Below are 20,295 nucleotides of genomic sequence, written 5' to 3' on the forward strand. Positions count from 1 at the left end.
GTATGTTACCGGCAATCTTAAACGTTTTATTGGTTAACATGTACCAGCATTCTCATTCAGAAGCTCTTTCTTTTTTTCCTTTACTTTTGCTGTTTCCTTTATTTGTACCTCAATATAAATTTTGGATAATATCAGTGATAGGCTACAATCTGTCTCATTTCGTTTGTAACTGCAACTCCTCTATCATATCATATGATTCCTCTAGTTGCAGTCTGTTGTGAATAACCCTTCACTTCGTGTAGTTTAAGCCAACTACTTTCATAAAATGAAAGACAATGCTCCAATCAATCTTTTCTCTAAAATTAAAAATACTGTAAGTGTATATTTGTCTTTCTTTGTTCCATCTTTTAAGATATGAGACTGCTAAAAGCTGTAATTAATGGGATGTTGAAAGAAGAACAGACCTCAATGTGAGTGTGTAAGCCAGCAGTCGATGGTAGTGGAGGTAATAATCATAATGAAATAAAGTGGATAAGAGGGAAGCGATAGGATCGGGGAAATGGATAAGACAAATCTTACACGTATTAAGTAGCACAGTAGCCTGTTATTCCGGAGGTGAGACAGTGGCACAGACCTTTGGCAGGGGCTTGGCCTGTTGTATGTGGAGACCGCCAACCTCGACCACGCCAGGCGAGAGCGGCACGGGCTGGTTGACGCTGGAGTGGCTGTTGAGCAGCAGCAGGCTGGTGCTGTGGACCAGCTGGCTGGTGGGCGGCGCCCCGCTGCCCAGCGCAGCCCGCTCCGCGGCGTCGATCACCCGCTCCGACAGCCACCAGTTGGCCAGTCTCGCCAGCAGGTAGAACGCCGTGTTGGCCGTCCTCTCCCAGAAACCCAGTGGTGCCACCAGCGGCAGGAAGAAGTTCTCCATGTAGGCTGGATGGTCAGGGTTGCCCATCTGCAACACACAGCTGCCCAATAACGCCACACACACCAGTATGTCTTCTGACATTGACTATCGAGCAACATTCATTTGAATGCCAACATTTTAAAGCTAGTTTTAACTGTGATTGTTGTTAATATCAGTACCTAAAAATGCATACAGCTGTAACAAGACTCCTTTACAGAATTTTATGCCATGATTCAGAATATTTTTCCCCTAGACTGATTTTTTCAATTACTAAAACCTAACTGATATATAAAACTCTATTTTGCTGGGTAAAATTTGGAACTACCTGGTAGCAGACTACAAAACACAAACTGTTTAATTGATTTTGCGTTGACTGGAAAGGATGCTGCCAACATAAATACTTTTAACGGACATGAACTAGTTTCTCAACCATAAACTTTAAAGTTACTCGCATACATTACATACGACGAAGTAATAATTGCAAAGAATCGATAATGGTGCTGACAAAAGTGGGGGATTGTAAGCACACTAGACCTAAAATTAGCCACCCCTCCATCACACCCCCCACACACAACACGCTAACAGTATGTAATCCTGTAAGATTTACAATGGCCTAGATCTGGCGAAAAAGAGAGTCCATAATCTTTATAAAATGTTAACTGTTTATATTTTCATTTCTTTTAAACTAGAACGCAGGGTAAACGAATAAAGGAATATCTTCATTCAAATTAGTATTAATTTGAGCACCAAAATACTTTTATAATATGATATACCACTTTCATCATATCTTACAGAAAATGGAAGTTCTTTCTCAACTCTAAAGAAATTCTTCTAGTACTCTATGAAAATGACAGTGATGATGTAGACAACCTTCTTTTAGATGAAGTCGATATCATATTCCTAGAATGCCCAAAGTGGTAATAGAAATGTTGCGATTGAAGAACCGGAAAAGACTTACAGTGCAACACCATAAAGGAAAGAAAGCAGAGTACCCAGCCCAATCCACTATTTCAAAAGTAAGAATGCAGGGAGGGACAACAAGCCACTGTTGAGCAAAACGTTTTGGCAGAATATACTGAAATATTGTTTCTCCAGACTCAAAAAGAAAAAAAAAGGATCATAGCTTATAGATGTAAAGGAAGACCAGGAAGAAAATGCTGTAGGAGATCAGAGTAAAGTTCTGGATAATAATAATAATGGTATACTTGAATTCTCTGAACGTCCAGAATGCAAACAGACTAGAATATTTCAACTTTGCAATGGCATCTAGAAACAGGTGAATGATTTCCGCAAACTCCGTTTGTTCGACATTGAATATAGTGGAAAGCTGCTAATGCCAATAGACATTTTCTGTTCTGTAGCGAACATCAAAATGCTTGTGACTGATGTAACAATTCCTCAGAGAATTGCACAAAAAGAAACCGTGTTCACGACTGACGAAGCCGACATGTAAGTTTGTCTTTGAATAAATCTTGTTATGGCGTATCACATTCTGCTACCATTGACAAGGAATTGGTCTTCAGAACCAGATGTAGCTGTTCCTTACCTTGCACTGGTAATGTCTGTTGATTGGTATGAGGACATTCGGAAAAATCACGATTTTGCAGTCTGTACAGAAGATGTTGCTTTCAAAATTAAAGCTGTTATACATTATCTAAACAAAAACTTTCAGGCATCTCTGAGTAACACGAAGTTTCAGTTTCTTGACGAACGTGTGCGACTATTCATTAAAAATAAACCCATCAGTTGGAGTTTAAACTGTGCTGTGAACGAACTCTTAAAGTCTTAAACACGAAGGATAGTGTCGGGAGTTATTGAGTTTGCAACTCTTCAGCTAACTAAAACCTCATTAGGACTCTTCCAGACAACTTTTTCAACTCTCTGACTATGCTATTCATGTGGCTGAGAAGATTAAATAATTTGGAGCACCACGAACCAAAAGTAAATTTGTACCAAAATCATTTCCTCTCGATAAATATATGTAAAGAGGAGAAACATTGTCTCAGGAGCAGTGGTTTGACTGCCATGATGTGGGTGGGTAATAGAGCTCCGTTTTTTCTGAGTAATCTTATATCGCCAATTCCAGCAGCATCAGCGAAAAGGAGCGTCTGTTTCTTTTGACAAAATTAGTGTTTCTTGTCAGGCGAAGGTACACCTTTACAGTCACCACACGGGATCATGTCTCACAAGGAGGCTAGATACGAGATTGATAAGAAAACAAGAATATGTACTATTTGACGCTCCTTTTTTAGCTTTTTTATGTGCACAACTTGTATGTCATCCTTTAAAAATTATAGTCTGATGATGTGAATGTCTGGGAGACTATGAATTCACTGCAATTCAAGCAGTGTGCTGCTCCAGTCTATGTGGGAACTATCACGCTCGGTCATGAAACGTTGCAGTACACTAGACAGGGAGGCGAACGAATGTATGAGACAAGTGCTGCGTGTACTAAACTCTAAATAATGAACTGCACGAATAAGGACAAAATGGAAACTCCATATAGAGCTAGTGTGGATCTGTAATCGCCACGTAGAGGGTAAATCAACGTACGAAGGAGCAATCGGCTGTGGCCGAATCACTGAAGTGCAGAGCTAGGAGTTCTTTGTTTTATTTGAGTACTTTGAAACATTCATTACTTCCACGCGAACATACTGTGTGCCATCCAGAGGCTCACCAGTGCCAATGTCAACTTCCGAATAACTGAAGCTCAGCCTCCAGCTCACACAGAAACTAAATAAACACGGAAATAAACCAAATGTGTCACGAAAATACCTTTAAAATCAATCTTTGCGATTTAGCGGGATTACAATAAGAAAAATGTTAGACATATATGTTGGTCAAAAAGAAACAGTCTGGCTTTTGTGTGGTTCACAGCTGCAAAACAGAAATAGGTAAATACATGGATTTTGTACTGGGAGTAAACCGTGCTCTCTTTTAACCTTGAAACATTTCTAACTCACAGAGCCGCAGAAGAGAGGAACACTGTTGCGGAACAGCGAAATGCTTACACGGCCATCGTAGAGCTTGACTAATGTACTGTCGCTGATAACGCTCTGAGCACAAACACTGCACAGGGAGGAATGCAGACGGTGCGCCGGACGGGAGCAATCGTCGAGGTAAAAAGGGCAGGAGAAATGAATACGTGCTCCGATGCTACTACCAAGTAACACATTGAGTGCAAGGTCGCAGGTTCAATCTTCAGTGAGGCTCATCTGAGAGTCTAGTGTTAACTGTTATGACAGGAAAAATATTAGTTGTTAATGACTCACCATGTTCATCGCGATAGCGATGGTAAATGAGTATTCGGGAGGTGCAGAGATCAACCTTCTGTGGGATGTGTGTATTACACTTCACAAAATGGACCTCGTCGACATTCAAGAAATGATGGAAACAAACCATTAACTTGCACTACGAACACCAAACGAAAAATGCCGCCCCACAGTGATCACAAAGGTTCGCACCGTCAAGATCGAAGGCAAACTCCTTGTGTGTTACAAACCGAGCAGAACGTTCAGCTAGGTATTCACTCTTAAAGAATGTGTGTACACTCATACATGTGGAAAGGAGTGATGATACTCATGAAATGTGATTGAATGCAACCAAATGCGAAACAGTCTCTCGTGAAGATGTGATGTTTAAAGTTTTCCCGGCGTACTGATTGTTCCATAAAAACACGGGAGAACTGCCGGATATCAGTAACTTCCTGCCACGATATTTCGGCGTAGAGTCTTCTGGCCATCTTCAGGTGAATGACACTGTAGTAGTACTGGCGAGTACGCTTTTGTTTTGTTTTTTTCTTTATTGTAATTTCATTCCCCTGCCCCATATGGGCAGGGGAGGGCTGTCAGCAGCACAATCCGCCGCTCTTCAGCCGAGTGACATGACAACTAAAACAAGAATAAAATAATACATACATAAGGAGATAAAAGGGGAACATAAAACAGAGTAAGGGGAGAAAATTGAGGTAAAAATACACTGACACGTAGACGTCCATTGGGGACAGTTAAAAAGTCACCAGAAAGTCAAAAAAACACAGTTGGCGATTCTTAAAACACAGAGAAGACACTGGATGCGCATGCACAGGTTAAAAGTTGGCCACAGTATTAAAAACACTCCGAAACAACACACTTAAAACCCACCTGGAGCACACACGACGAAGAATAAAACTACCACGTGGGACCTGCCGGGGGAAAGGTCAGAGAGGATGGAAAAGGAGGGGAGAGCATGGGGCAGCTGGGGAAGCGGCGGGATGAAGAGAGGAGGGGCAACTGTGGGTTCACGAAGAGGCAGGAGACACATGGGGCGGGAGAGGAAAAGGGAAGACAGGGCAGGAGGGAGCGCAGAGACACTGAAAGAAGGCACAAGAGATGGAGGGGGAGTAGGAGGGGAAATCCGCTCAGAAGGAGAGAGGGGGGGGGGAGAGGGAGCCCTGAGGAGGAGGCAGGAAGAGGGGGTTAGAGTTGGTAGGAAGGGTAGATGTCAGGGCGAAGCTCATCATCCGGGAGGGGTAGACGGTGGAAGTTGTGTTGGGAAAGGAGATGGAGGGTGTGGAGACGGAGAGAGGGAGGGACACAACGGTAAAGGCGCGGCAACTGGTTGGGAGTGGAGAGGAAGGGAGACACCAGGGGGTGAGGGGGATCAAGGCGGCGGACAATATGTAGTGTGCGGATGTGTTCAAGGAAAAGGAGAAGGTGGGCGAGTACGCGCTGAGCTCCGCTATTTAAAGCCTTCTGAGGTGACATTGCGCATGCGCTGCTCAGCGTGCGCGTTCATAACGGCTCCGTGCGCTGCACCTCGCGCCCTCCACTGTGAAAGCCTGGTGTACCGGTGTCAGGTCGATTTCCATCTTTATGCAGATAACTACGTCGACTACGAAGTTTCTCTATAACAGGATTCCAAGCAGAGTTCAGCTGATAACCGCTATCTCGATTGATGAGAGTCTCATTGTCAGACAATCTTGTTTCCACAGATTCATTGATAATCGAGCTCCAAAAGTTTGATGTATGGGCCAAAACTTTTGTGTCGTCGTAATTCATGGAATGGTCTGTGGAAATACAATTTTCGACGATTGCGTACTTGGTGGGTTGGAGAAGGCGAGTATGCCGTTGGTTTTCCACAATGCGTTCCTGCACAGTTCGTGTTGCTTGCCCTACATATGTTTCCCGCATTCACACGGAATTTTGTAAACACCTGGTTTACGCAGGCCCAGGTCGTCTTTAACGGATCCCACCAGTGATGAAATTTTGAAAGGAGGGCGAAAGATGACTCTCACTTGATACTTTCTCAATATTCTGCCTATCTGTGCAGAAATATTCCCAATAAATGGTAGATAAACAGTCGACCTGAAGGCCTCTTCCTCTTCCTTGTTCCGTCGTTTGTAGGTCTTCATCACTCTGTTCACTAGCCCAGGTGAAAAGCCATTCTTCAAAAATACTTTTTGCAGGTGTTCCAGTTCCGGTTGAAGACTGTCGGCGTCAGAGATAGTATGGGCACGGTGGACCAAGGTTTTGGGAACGCCCATTGTTTGTGCTGGATGGTGGCAACTAGTAGCTTGTAGATACAGGTCTGTATGAGTGGGCTTTCTGTACACCGAGTGACCAAGTGTGCCGTCACTCTTCCGTCGCACCAAGACGTCTAAAAATGGCAGACAACCATCTCTCTCTATCTCCATGGTAAATTTTATGTTTCCTAGTATGGAGTTCATGTGACGTAAAAATTCTTGGAGACGGTCCAGACCATGAGGCCACACTATAAAAGTGTCGTCAACGTACCGCCAAAATACTGTCGGTTTAAAAGTGGCAGAGTCGAGTGCTCTCTCCTCAAAATCCTCCATAAAAAGATTGGCCACCAGGGGAGACAAAGAACTCCCCATGGCGACACCATCAGATTGTTCGTAAAATTCGTTATTAAATATAAAATATGTAGAGGAGAGAGTGTGCTCAAACAACGCTGTAATGTCTGCACCAAACATATTGCCAGTGAGGTGTAGTGAGTCCACCAGAGGCACCTTTGTGATCAGTGAAACCACATCAAAACTGACCAATAAATCATTACTTTGCAGTTGTAGTGACCGAAGTCGACTGATAAAATCACCAGAATTCTTTATGTGATGTGCACACTTGCCTATCATTGGTTTGATCAAAGATGCCAAGAATTTTGCTAGGTCGTAGGTGGCAGCTCCAATGTTACTCACAATTGGACGTAATGGCACATTTTCCTTGTGGATCTTAGGCAGTCCATATAGCCTAGGTGGAACTGAACTGTTTGGTTTCAGTCTCTTGATGACCTCCTTCGGTAGAGAACTATTTGATAAAAGTTCTGCAGTTTTTCGCACTACTCGGCTCGTGGGATCCTTATCGATTTTGCGATACGTTGAATCACATAATAAAACATTGATCTTATTAATATGGTCATCCCTTGGTATGAGGACAGTAGCGTTTCCTTTGTCAGATTTTAAGACTACTGTGTCCACAGCTGCTCGTAAGTTACGGAGGGCTATCCTCTCCATGGGCGAGATGTTATTCTTCATTGGTGCACCCCTGGTCAATACACGGCAAGACTCTCGACGAACTTCCTCCGCTTCATCTGTATCAAGACGGCGTACAGCTTCTTCGATGGCACTGACGAAATCCACTAGTGGCGGTGAAACAGGTGTGGGAGCAAAATTCAGTCCTTTTGCTAGCACAGACACAGTCGCGTTATCTAAAGTTTTCTCTGTCAAATTAACCACAGATCGTTGAGTTGGAACTTCCTGCTGCATCTGTTTAGAAAGTCTGTCAATCTTGGCAGTTTGCCTCGTCACAGCTTTATCATGGCTCCAGTTTGCTTTAGCCCATGTCACACCATCCACCCAGTCCCACGACAAGATAGTCTTGCTGCCAGTTCCAAATGTATGTGGAACATATCCTTTGATACAGAATCCAATTCACGCCGAGCAAAACGAATCCTTTCTCTCACCAAAGCCATGCTTGCTTTACGTTTGATGTTGTTTGCAGCAGTGGAATTTATGAAATGCACAATTTTGGCAAACGTTGGAATAATGCCCTTGTCTCTGCAACTTAATAAGAATATCAACGAGCTCAGCAGCCTCGCTCTTCTTTCACGTAACTTGTCGAATCTTCGAATACATTCCATCACTTCCTCCCCGTAGAGTTGCTTGATGTGATGTTTTAAGTTTTCCCGGCGTACCATTTTTCCACTGTTGCTTGCTGTGACGTAAGTCTTCCCCACTGTACTTGCAAGATAAGGCACACTAGAAAGAATCGTGTGGGGCAGAGCATCTCCAGCTTCTCGCACCACTACAAATAACTTTCCAGCCAACCTACCACCCAGATTAACAATCACCATAATTGTTCACGAATGCGTTAAGGGATTGATGTTAGATGAGCTTGAAGTAACTCTCTCGCTACCTCCAATTTCCAGTGTTCCTTTCATATGCCTTTCCTCCGCAAATTCTGACTGGTCTGAGTTGAAAAGAAATTCCTTCCTGAACAATGGGATACGTTTTTTTTTATCTTATATACTAGTTTTCGGGCCGATTCCATAGTTTGCTGTGCATCGTCACGTCGACGCTTTGTTTGAAATTTCGTTATCTCACATCTTCCAATTCTGTAGAACTTTTTTAAGTTGTGCAACCATCGACAACTTTCCTGGAAACCACTGTAACCTATGTCGCGCTACATTTGATGTGCATAACCTAGTTGGTCTCTACCAAGCACACCCTGTGAACTGTATCGAGCACCCCTGAAACGCAGTAACACCAGTTTTGTATCAGGTGAACCTTGTTCTCCCTTGAATATTCGTTGTTTTTCTTATGCATTACACGGTCATATTGCTCCGAATGTATTCGAAATATGCTCATAATTGTTTTTACTACGCTGCGGATAATTTTTCAAGTACATAATTCGGTTAAGTACCCGTTCCTTGGACTACTATCGTCCTTACTATGTTTCAGTGGAGACGGGATTTGTGACTCCCCGTCCGACAAGGATGGTAGATTACATACATACCTGTTTCAGTATCACTTTCAATTGTTAAGCATTTATCATCATAATTGTATTCCTCATGGACTTTTCCGCCCAGTAGAGCTTATAGGACACCACATATTCCATGATTCACCTTGCAGAAACGCTAATACTTCTTGCGCCACTTCTTTCTCACTCTTCCGAAGTTCCTTGGATTGCTTTCTGACGAAATATCAACTTCTGAAACTGTTGTTGTAGATGTAATGCAATGCCTGCTTTGTTTATCGCTGACATTGCTCTGCTTTGCATCAACACCACTACCACTGCAGCACTTTTGTGGTTTACTCGTCTATTAAGCAACTCAGCCACGCTCACCACTGGATAAATCTAAACTCACCCCCTGTTGCTATTAGTAACCAAAATCTTGGTTGCGCGGCAGACAGTACGTGGCTGTCGAATGGTGTAAATATTATTGGCCTTTTGCGACCTCACACTCAAGGGTACTGTGTAATTGTAACTGTTTGCAATGCGTGCGATTCTAGGCGCTGCAGTCTGGAGCCGAGCGATCGCTACGGTCGCAGGTTCGAATCTTGCCTCGGGCATGAATGTGTGAGATGTCCTTAGGTTAGTTAGCTTTAATTAATTCTAAGTTCTAGGTGACTGATGACCTCAGCAGTTAACTCCCATAGTGCTCAGAGCCATTTGAACCATTTTGCTTGCAATGAAGCTTGAAGTAAAGGGACTGTGGATGTCAAAAGCATTATGAGCCGTGGGATCCAATGACAAATTTAGTCTCTCGGCACGAAGATGTGACAGAAGAGAGACGATGACATAAGAGATGGAAATGAAATGTCTAATAATTAAAAGGCACTTTGACCCGACGACAGCGTATACCACCTTGGGGGCAGCAGATGTACTGATAACGGTTTCAGAATTGTCCGCTAACAGATAGCGTGGTTGCATACCCACCAGAGCCAGAAGGCTCAGTGTGGTACAGATGGATGAAGCAGACTGGCAACCATGCCACGGAGATGAACTTGTGCTTCCTACAGTCAAATGAGCGAGTTTCTAAGGGATCGTATTGTGGTTCTCTGAGTGGCTGGATTGATAGTCTTTTCGGAGAACAGCTGAGTAAGTTGGACATGCTATGTCAGTTGTGCAACGATGCTGGTATCAGGGGTCACGTGAACATTCTCACACCTGTAGACGTGGTTCTGGATGCCTACACAGCACGGACGCCCGCCAGAACAGACTTATTGTTAGGGTAGGTGCGGCACACCACGCAGCTATCATAGTAGAATTAAGATTGTTTGTGAACCCAGACGTGTTAACACGAACTGCTGCGAACGGGTTATTAGAGGTGGGAATACGGGCACATACAAATCTAACCCGTCTTCCATGCCACAGCATCGACGTGGGCCGCTCAATTGGTGCCACCAGAGTATTACTTGGAGGATGGAATGGCGCGTCGTGGCCTTCAGCTACGAAAGCGGGTTCTGCCTGCACGCAAGTGATGGTCATTTGCGCATGCGACGTAGGCCTGCTGCGTTCGTCCAAGACTCTCTGGCCCTACTGCATGTCTTACAGTCTGTTGTGTGACCGAGCGAGGTGGCGCAGTGGTTAGACACTGGACTCGCATTCGGGAGGACGACGGTTCAATCCCGCGTCCGGCCATCCTAATTTAGGTTTTCCGTGATTTCCCTAAATCGCTCCAGGCAAATGCCGGGATGGTTCCTTTCAAAGGGCACGGCCGACTTCCTTCCCCGTCCTTCCCTAATCCGATGAGACCGATGACCTCGCTGTCTGGTCTCCTTCCCCGAAACAACCAACCAACCAATCTGTTGTGTGATAAGTCAGAACCCTCGTTAACCTTTAGTGTTTCTGGAGGATGCACTAACGAGCATTTGGTACATGCGGATTGTTGTTAGGCTCCTTCTTTTGCGATCTTCCAACGGGAAGGTATTGTGTTGTTAGTGTTGTTACAACAGGTGTTGCGGCCACAGCTAGTAAGCGTTGGAAAGGGCGAAGGGCGTACAGTTCAGGTCATGGAGGATTCATCAATTTCGAAGGAGGGGGATACTCATGCTACTATGTCGAGTTGGAGTTGAGTGGATGTCTATTGGATAATATACTGTGGAAGTAATAACAAAAAGCTACCACCGAGGGTAAAAAACGTCCTACTGCCGGATATAAATAGTGGAGCGCTGGCAGCAACAGACAGAAGCCATTAGGAAGCAGTTCGGATCTGAGGACGAATGTGGACCGTGTCCGAATGTTCAGTGTTCGTAGGTGAAGATTCCGGAAATCTGTTCCGTCTCGCAGGAGTCATCCGTTCGCCGCCAGATGTCAACTTCAGCTCTGGAGGTCGGCCTGAGTTCGGTCGGCACCATGGCCTGACTAACTACAGCGAGAACTTCCAGCAGGCGCCACGGAGGCCTGACGCCCGGACTTCACGGCAACCCGCCCCCACAGCGCATGGTCCATCATGACAGGACCTTGCGGACATCGCGACTGATGGCTTCCCAGTCGCCGGTGCAGCAGGTGTCAGCAGCTGACACGGCTCCGTGGGTGTGCCCATACTGGGGCGCCGAGCAGTGACGAGTTCTTCTCAACCACAGGGCACCCTGGCTTCAGCGGAGCACTGGTGGCCAGAGGCTACCCAGTGCGATCAGTGGCGCACATTGCGCGCATTGTCAGAGAATCTACACAGCAGCAGCCAGGCGGAGGGATCCCCAGAAGTCGAACACAGGATAACGCTCACCCACACACTGCCCTTGAAACTCAACGTGCTCTGCAAAACGTGCAGCAGCTTCCCTGGCCAGCACGATCTCCAGACTTCAGTCGAGTTCCTGTGTGATATGATGGGACGAGAAGTGCCTAGTGCAACTCGTCAACCAACAACACTTACGGAAGTATGTGAAAAGCTTTCAAGAAATTCCTGAACTCCACATGTTAATGGTTCAAATGGCTCTAAGCACTATGGGACTTACTTCTGAGGTCATCAGTCCCCTAGAACTTAGAACTACTTAAACCTAACTAACCTAAGGACATCACACACATCCATGCCTGAGGCACAATTCTAACCAGTGATCGTAGCAGTCGCGTGGTTCCAGACTGTAGCGCCTAGAAGCACTCGGCCACTCCGGCCGGCTCCACATGTTAAATTACTAGTGAATGGAAAGGTAAAGCTGACAGTATGGTTCTGCAAAAAGACATTTCTCTAGCTTCTACTAGGTTAGTGCGTTTGTGCCTCGTTCATACCCTGGAAGTTTATCTGGTAAAGCACCTCACACGGGAGGTGTTTCTCATCGTGATACACACCAATCTATTGTACACTCAGAAAGGAGCTGACACGTGACGCGGAACGTAAAGTGCTCCTCATCATGGTTTGCGACCTTAGCGCTCTCCAGCGCCAGTTGTTACGAAGGTGGTTTGAAAAGTTCTCGGAACGGAATAGAAAAAAAGTACTGAAATTTTTTTGTTTTTCAATGTAGTCTCCTTGTAGATTAATGCATTTGGTCCAACGATGATCCAGTGCCTTGATCCCATCTCGAAAACGAGTTTCCTCCAGGCCTGCAAAATAGCAGTCAACTCCGTCTCTCAGTTCTTCGTTTGAAATGAATCTTCCTCCACCAAAAAACTATTTTCAGTTTTGGGAAGAGATGGAAGTCTGACGTAGCCATATCAGGTGAACAGGGTAGTGTGGCAACAATGCATACGTTAGTTCGTGTAATTTTGCCATGGTGACGGCAGATGTGTGCGGGCGTGCGTCATGAGTGGCGGCATCTAACTTGCAGATAATTTTTTCGTCTCTAATTCTTCAGTTAAAAAGTGATATACCCTTTCCGATGACATCTGGCAAGCATGATAAATTTCACACACTTTCAATCGGCGATCCTCCATGAACATTTTGTGCACTTTTGCAATGATTTCTGGAGTACTGACACATCTTGGCCGACCACTGCGCGGATCATCATCTAAGCTCTCCCGACCAAATTTGAATTCATTTGTCCGCTTGGCAACAGTTGAATATGAAGGACCAGAGTCCTCCAGTATATTCTGAAAATCGGCATGAATGGCCTTTGCTTTCACACCTTACTTTATGAAGTACTTAATCACTGCTCGAATCTCGATCTTTTCCATCTCCGCAAATCATTACGCGGGAACAATAACAGAGTTACGTCACCGCCACAGAGCACTGACGTGGCACGTGTTTACGGGCAACAGTCCAATGAATATCACGTGGACAGTCCGTTGCGCTAGAACTGACTTCTCGTGGTGATTCTGAGAAGTTTCCGAACCACCCTCGTATTTACGTCTGGCGTGTAAAGAACAGTTTTTCTAGAAAATGGATGCACGTGAAATTGCTATGTCAGCTCTATCAAAGTCGCACATGTTCTCATTCCTTCTCAAATGCATCCTATGTTCTTCTGCCTGAAGTACACATAAAGAATTCGATGTTCGTGAACATGGCACAAGGCAAAATGAAAAGTTCCATGTAGCATCAGGAACGACATTAGCTTTTGAAACTTTAATTACCAATAGTGCAATGCAAATATCTAATAACCTTCCACAGAGAATAAAAATTATTTCGTCATCGTCACTTTTTACTAAAATCCTAAAGCTATTGTTATTAGATCTGTGCTTCTGTCCTTTAGCAGAATTTTTTCAACAAGATAGATTTGTAAGAAAAAAGTGCAAAAATCGCGTACTGCAAGAAATGAAAGATCTCTTGTACGTAAAGCAGAAAGCAGTAACTAAACACGTGCTGTATTTATGTCAAATTTTCTGTGGTCCTTGTACGTCTGCTGTGTGTCTGTGTGTGCGTGTGTGTGTGTGTGTGTGTGTGTGTGTGTGTGTGTGCCTGTTTACATTCTTACAGAACATTTATGAAGGCATTACGTATCCTAAAAACTGGAAATATTTTTGGATGCACAAATAAATACAAATGGCTAGAGAATTAGGTGTTTCGTTAACTGGAATCTTTCAGTTCAGTGGTCCACGTTTCTTGAAAAGTTCATAAAATCGAACAAACTAACAAACTAAGTCCTGAATGGGGAACGTTCTTTTACGTAGATAACATAAAAAATTACATAAAACCTATCTTTTAAATTTGCAATAAATTCCAAAGTTGATTTAGAACACAGAAAAGCCAGAACATTATAACCACCCACCTAACAGCGGGTATGTCCATCTTTGACAGATATAACAGCGGTGATGTGCATCGTAGCATGGAAGCAATGCGGTCTTAATAGACAGCTGGAGGGATTGGCACCACATCAGAACACACAAGTCAACAAGTCACCTAATCCCCGTAAATTCCAAGTTGGGCAGAGAAGAGGGGGGGGGGGGGGGGGCAGCATATCAATCGAAACTCTCCACAGTGTTCCTCGAAGCACTTCATTACATTTGTGGCCTTGTGGCAGGGCGCATTATCTCGTTGAAAAACGCCAATGCCGTAGGGAAACATGATCGTCATGAAGTGGTTCTTGGATTTCAACCAGTGTAAGATACTCCTTGGCTTTTATGGTGCCTCCACTTGATCAAAGAACACCCGTTATGCCAAGAGCACAATCGAGGCCGCCGCCAGCTTGTCTCCATCCCGCAGTACAGGTCTCAAGGAGATGTTTCGTCCAGTGCTGATGGTAACGTGCACATTTCAGTCCTAGTTGTCGATGTCGTGGTGTTAAGACTGCCAGATGTATGGCTCGTCAGCTGTGGAGGCCCATCGTTATGAGTAGTTGGTGCATTGTGTGTTCAGGCACGCTTGTACTTTGCCCAGCAACAAAGTCTGATGTCAGTTTCGCCACAGTGCACCACCTGTCCTGTTTTACGAATCTCTTCAGCATATGACGTCCGACATCTGTAATGAAGGGAGGTCTACCAACCAGTCGACGTCTAGAAGTGGCTTCACCGCGGTTCCGCCACGTGCTGAACACACTCACCAGAGCATTCCTCGAACACCCTACAAATCGTGCAGTTTCCGAAGTGCTCGTACTGAGCCTCTGGTCCATCACAAGCTGCCCGCAGTCGACGTCAGATGTATCAGACGCCTTCCCAATTGTAAACACCGACAGCACACTCACTGGTACTGTATGCACCATGTGTCTCTGACTAGCAGTCATTCCTTGCCACGTGACGCTGATATCACCTGGCCGGTTTTATATCGATAGTAGGCTGGTGATCATAATGTTCTGGCTGATCAATTTACACACAGAAAGAAGGACACCAACTGTCAGAGTTATATAAAATAGCTATCGTCTCTACTCACCTTACAGTTACAGTCTTTTACTGTAAAACGACCTGGTCATGAGCGGATTCCCTATGGTTGATCACATTAAGGTTGGTACATTTTTCTCAAAAACCATTTGTTCAAAAGAAACCAAATTTGAGGTACAAATAAGTTGTGATATGTTCATCGAAGTGTAGAGATTATGTGGTAGTAGCACTGTTGTTACAGTACAAACCCCCAAAAGAGCTTTCCTTATCCTTTTTGTTTTTTCTTTTGCTTGTGCCTTTTTCCCCCAGTGACGCAGGGTCGGCATGGTTAATCGGAATTGACAAGGTTAAATTAAAGGGTGGCCAGATGCCCTTCCTGCCGCCACCCCTTACCCCTCGGGACGTAATCAGTGTACCCCGACTGTCTGTGTCTAGTTTAATCCGTCGAAAAGTGCAAATGTGTTCAGATGTCTGTGAGCCGTGTAACTGAGGCGGAACGTGGGGACCAACCCGGTATTCACCTAGGGGGATGTGGAAAACCACCTAAAAACCGCATCCAGGCTGGCTGACACACCGGCCTCTGTCGTTAAGCTGCCGGGCAGATTCGATCTGGGGCCGGCACGCCTACCCGAGTCCAGGAAGCAGCGCATTAGCGCTCTCGGCTAAACTGACATAAACCCCCAAAAGGGCAGGTGATCAAAAATTGGCATTTAGAAAAAAATATCTAAATATTTGTCAATCCTTTTGTTTTATTGCCACAGTTCTAATACTTTTTAATGGAAATGGTGTCATTAATCTCTGTACCAAGTTTCATTGATATAGATGTATTTTTTTTTCAGAGAAATTGTATTTAAAACTAAAAATCTCATACTTTGGAAAAATGCATTTAAAGTTTTCACACAATTTTTCAACCTACATATACAGTTAGAATTGTCCCCACTGCGTGTTTCTGTATGGTCGAGCTTACGTTTGGGGTCTTGTTTTGAGTTCTGGCCTCTTTTATCATTTGTAGGGCACTTTCGTCTGTGTCCCACACCCTCAGCTGGTCAATTGACAGACCCACATTCTTCATGTTGACCGCAGGCTCTATGTGAATCACTGAAAACTTTCAGCTTGCTGGACGATCCATCGCTGAAACACAATACTTCATCCATGACACCAGCTTATAGGAATTTGAGTCCGAAAAATCCTGTTTTAGGCAAGTGTTCCCACATACAGTTACTGAAACTTCGGTTGTGATTTTGTGTTTTCCCATGGATTCATTAAGCAAGCAAATCTCTGTAGATAGCTTTTATGTGCTATTGGCATTGGTAAGGGATGGTTATGTATAGATTCACTAACACTAGCTCTCTGATATCTATACCATGACTCAGGGCTATTTGGACAAAGTGAAAAACAGGGATCTTCTGCTACCTTTAATCCTCTTGCTACTGTTAGACATCCCTATTCTGCACATATTTACGATCTTCACGAATAAAATATAGCTATAAACACAATAAGAATATCTCCTAAAATCAAGTAATATTTTAGATTACTACTAAGAGTGAAATGAAAATACGATGCTGAACCGATGTTCAGCTGTTGCCTGCGCCTGCTTGGCACTGTGTTGATAAACTTGCAAAAAGGTGTTCAAATAATAAATGAAGACATAGAACGTCTGTTCCAGCTGGTATAAAAAGCTCAGTTGACAGCTGACAGAAAAGGGAGTGACGCTGTTTTCCAATTAATACGCGCCAAACATCCAAAAAACACACGTATTCTGGTTCAGAAAGGATTGTAGTACAAGTTAACACAATAATAAAATCGTTATTTCGACGGATTTTCTCCTCGTGTTTCCCTTAACGTGCCCTGAATAATTTAACGAGCGATATATCATTAACCAATTGTTAACTTTCACCAGTCGTACCAAAAATGACGCGTTTTCGAGCTGTTGTCAGTATGCTGGGACTGCTACGGTCGTAGGTTCGAATCCTGCCTCGGGCATGGATGCGTGTGATGTCGTTAGGTTAGTTAGGTTTAAGTAGTTCTAAGTTCTAGGGGACTGATGACGTCAGCAGTTAAGTCCCATAGTGCTCAGAGCCATTTGAACCAAGGTGCTGGTGCTTTCGAACAGCATATATTCACAGCGCGACTGTTATATTATAAAAAGACCAAATATGCCTCTCGAACTGTTTGTGATGTGACGCCTCTTGGATCTCGCTGGCGACGTCCCTCACGACGCTACAAAGTTCCGTCTCTTCCGGATCTGCCCATGGCGCTTTGGAACGCTCCGGGACGTGACATCGGTGGCGCGGCCCGCATCGCGGCGCTACTGACCCTGTCGCGGGCCCAGGGCGGGGCGACGCAGGAGGCGACGGCGACCAGCGGGGCGTGGTAGCGGTGGGCGAGGCCGGCCATGCAGTCCCCGGAGAAGACCTCGACCAGCAGCAGGTCGAACTGGGCGGCCGAGGCGAGCAGCCGGCGCACCGCGGGCGAGGCGTACGCGGCGCGGCAGTAGTCGGCCGTGACCGACCACAGCTTAGTCCAGTCCCGCACACCGGACACCAGGGTAGCCTCCTGCACCGGCAGCTGCGCAGGAAACGCGACAACACTGTACTAGAGCGCGGTGCGGTACCACAGCTACTGTAGCACATTCGACGAACAGCACGTACAGTGACAAAGACAAAACTGATCAACTCAGACTAGCCCGGAATTGCAAAACGGCAGTGTCCACGGTGTCACCTATATGTATCACTTGTTCATAATCAATAATGTTCACAGCTATGGCAAAAGCGAACTCTTGCAATATTGCTACACCGATCAACCAAAACATTATGACCACTGTCCAATGAGACGTCCGATGTAGCCTGGTGGTGTTACAGGCCAAGTTATGGTAACACGGCAGACACGGACGGGATCAACCTAGCAAAGATAAGGTTTGTAAATGAGCAAATCCATTGACATAAGCAACTTTGACAAAGAGAAGATTATTATTAAGCCTAGCCTGTGAACGAGTATCTCGAAAACGGCGAAGATGGTCCAATGATCATGTGCTAATGTCGTGGGCATCTATGGAAAGAGGTAGAAGGACGGCGAAACTACCACTACGCACCAAATGGCTGGACGTCCACTACTCTTCACAGAACATGGTGTTTGGAGGATGGTCTCCTCTGTAAAGTAAGATAGCTAGTGATCCGTGACATCTCTGCCGAAACAGTACAAGTGTTTCAGAGCACACTGTTTATCGTACGTTGCTGAACGTGGAGCTCCACAGCAGACCTCCCCTACGTGTTCATGCACTGATCAACAACATCGTCAGTTATGACTGCAGTGGTCATGGGACCGTCCATATTCAACCCTCGATCAGTGGAAATGAGTCAGCTCTTCAAGTGAATCGCATTTTTCCTGTCCTAGGTCTACGGTCGCCTCCAAAAATGCTGTCATCGAGGTGAGCGGCGGTTCGAAACACGCAGCGCGCCACGGACGCAGACTGGTTGGGGCAGGAGACATTCTCCTGTGCTTGCATGGGACCTGTGGTAGTAATAGAAGACACGCTGATATCTCTAAACGCCGGCCGCGATGGCAGAGTGGTTCTAGGCACTTCAGTCCGGAACCGCGCGACTGCTGAGGTCGCTCGTTCGAATCCAGCCAGGTGCATGGATATGTGTGATGTCCTTAAGTTAGCTGGGTTTAAGTAGTTCTAGATTCTAGGGTACCGATGACCTCAAATGTTAAGTCCCATAGTTCTCAGAGTCATTTGAACCATTTTTTGTTAAGTCCCAAAGTGCTCAGAGCTATCTGCATCATTTGAACCCTTATAAGCAGACACAGTTATGTATTTCGTTATAAGGCGGACAAACAAGCTATTAAGCAAGTCGTCGTAAGGATTTGACTCAACGGTGTATATCGTCCTCTGTATAGTATAACTGATTCTTCAGTTCTCTTATCTTTGTTACGGATGAAATTCTGTCAACATTCTTGATAGATGTACCATATCTCCATACCCCACTGTTCTTTTAACTGCATTGCATGTCAGAAGCATACTATAAATCTTTCGATATTGTTACGTGTCTACGCCTGCTGTGTGAGGTGATAGTGAATTCTTGCATCTGTGCACGTGCTCTTTGTGGAGTTTTCGCTACCTTTCCTGTCTGCAGTCACTTTCGGTATTGATATTGTCCCGTTCATGGGCTTATATTCTTTTTGCCTAAGCATTGCGGTTGGCTGTTAGGTCGGCTGTGTGTCGTTTAGTATCACAGATATTATCTAGAGGTTGCGCTCTTTTTATATTTGAGGATGCCACAATTCCGTGAATGCTCTTAGTCGGTACTGGCATTTCTGGGCTCCATTCCGATGTGCATTGGTTGAAATGACTGTGATAAGGAGACATTGTGCTCCATTTCAGGTTCTGAACACAGCCTTCTTCAGTTGTGGTATCATGTCTGTGTTTCTGATATTATTAGGCGCTGGAATCTATTGAGTGGGTGTTACCGACTGACACAGCTGTCCCATAAGATGCCGTAACAAAGCTCTACTGAGAGCTTGCTATGTGCATCCACTGTACCAATTAATTACACATACGAAATGTGGTGCTACAGAAGAATGCTGAAGATAAGATGGGTAGATCACATAACTAATGAGGAGGTATTGAATGAAATTGGAGAGAAGAGAAATTTGTGGCACTACTTGACTAGAAGAAGGGTTCGGTTGGTAGGGCATATTCTGAGGCATCAAGGGATCACCAATTTAGTATTGGAGGACAGCGTGGAGGGTAAAAATCGCAGAGGGAGACCAAGAGATGAATGGACTAAACAGATTCAGAAGGATGTAGGTTGGAGTAGGTACTGGGAGATGGAGAACCTTGCACAGGATAGAGTAGAATGAAGAGCTGCATCAAACCAGTCTCTGGGCTGAAGACCAAAACAACAACAACAACAACAACAGTTGATCATATTGTAACTGCATGAGGCGCAAGTTTTCAGCTGTTCTTAGTAACTAGCGAAAGCTTAGTACAGGGTGAAGAGAAAGTATCACTTGGTGGTTCGCCAATCTACAAGTCCTTAACAGAACCAATTATGATCATGAATAATATTGTTAGGAGATATGTGCATACAGTTTAATGGATCAAACTCCAATGTGATAGGTTATTGTCATATGACAAAATGATTTCCTGCTTGTAAACGAGAGAACAAGGAAACCCACATCTAAAAAATAGAAAAAGGAACCTGATGTGTATTCGAACCATAGCTCCATGGTGGATGTGAGATGTCCCAGCTGTCTACA

At 44.8% G+C, this 20,295-nt stretch overlaps 1 protein-coding gene across 1 annotated transcript in view; it reads right to left on the reverse strand.

Moving 5' to 3' along the window:
• Nucleotides 1-20,295, reverse strand: part of LOC126191100 (UDP-glucosyltransferase 2-like) — a 116,681-nt gene that overhangs the window by 38,436 nt on the left and 57,950 nt on the right. Inside the window, exons 3-4 of the mRNA XM_049931835.1 lie at nt 17,350-17,601; nt 575-895 (exon numbers count right to left, since the gene is read on the reverse strand). Coding sequence (XP_049787792.1) covers nt 575-895; nt 17,350-17,601 — 573 coding nt within the window. The remainder of the gene's footprint in view (nt 1-574; nt 896-17,349; nt 17,602-20,295) is intronic.

The sequence above is a fragment of the Schistocerca cancellata genome, chromosome 6 (assembly GCF_023864275.1).
Source record: "Schistocerca cancellata isolate TAMUIC-IGC-003103 chromosome 6, iqSchCanc2.1, whole genome shotgun sequence".
NCBI classification, from domain to species: Eukaryota; Metazoa; Arthropoda; class Insecta; order Orthoptera; family Acrididae; genus Schistocerca; species Schistocerca cancellata.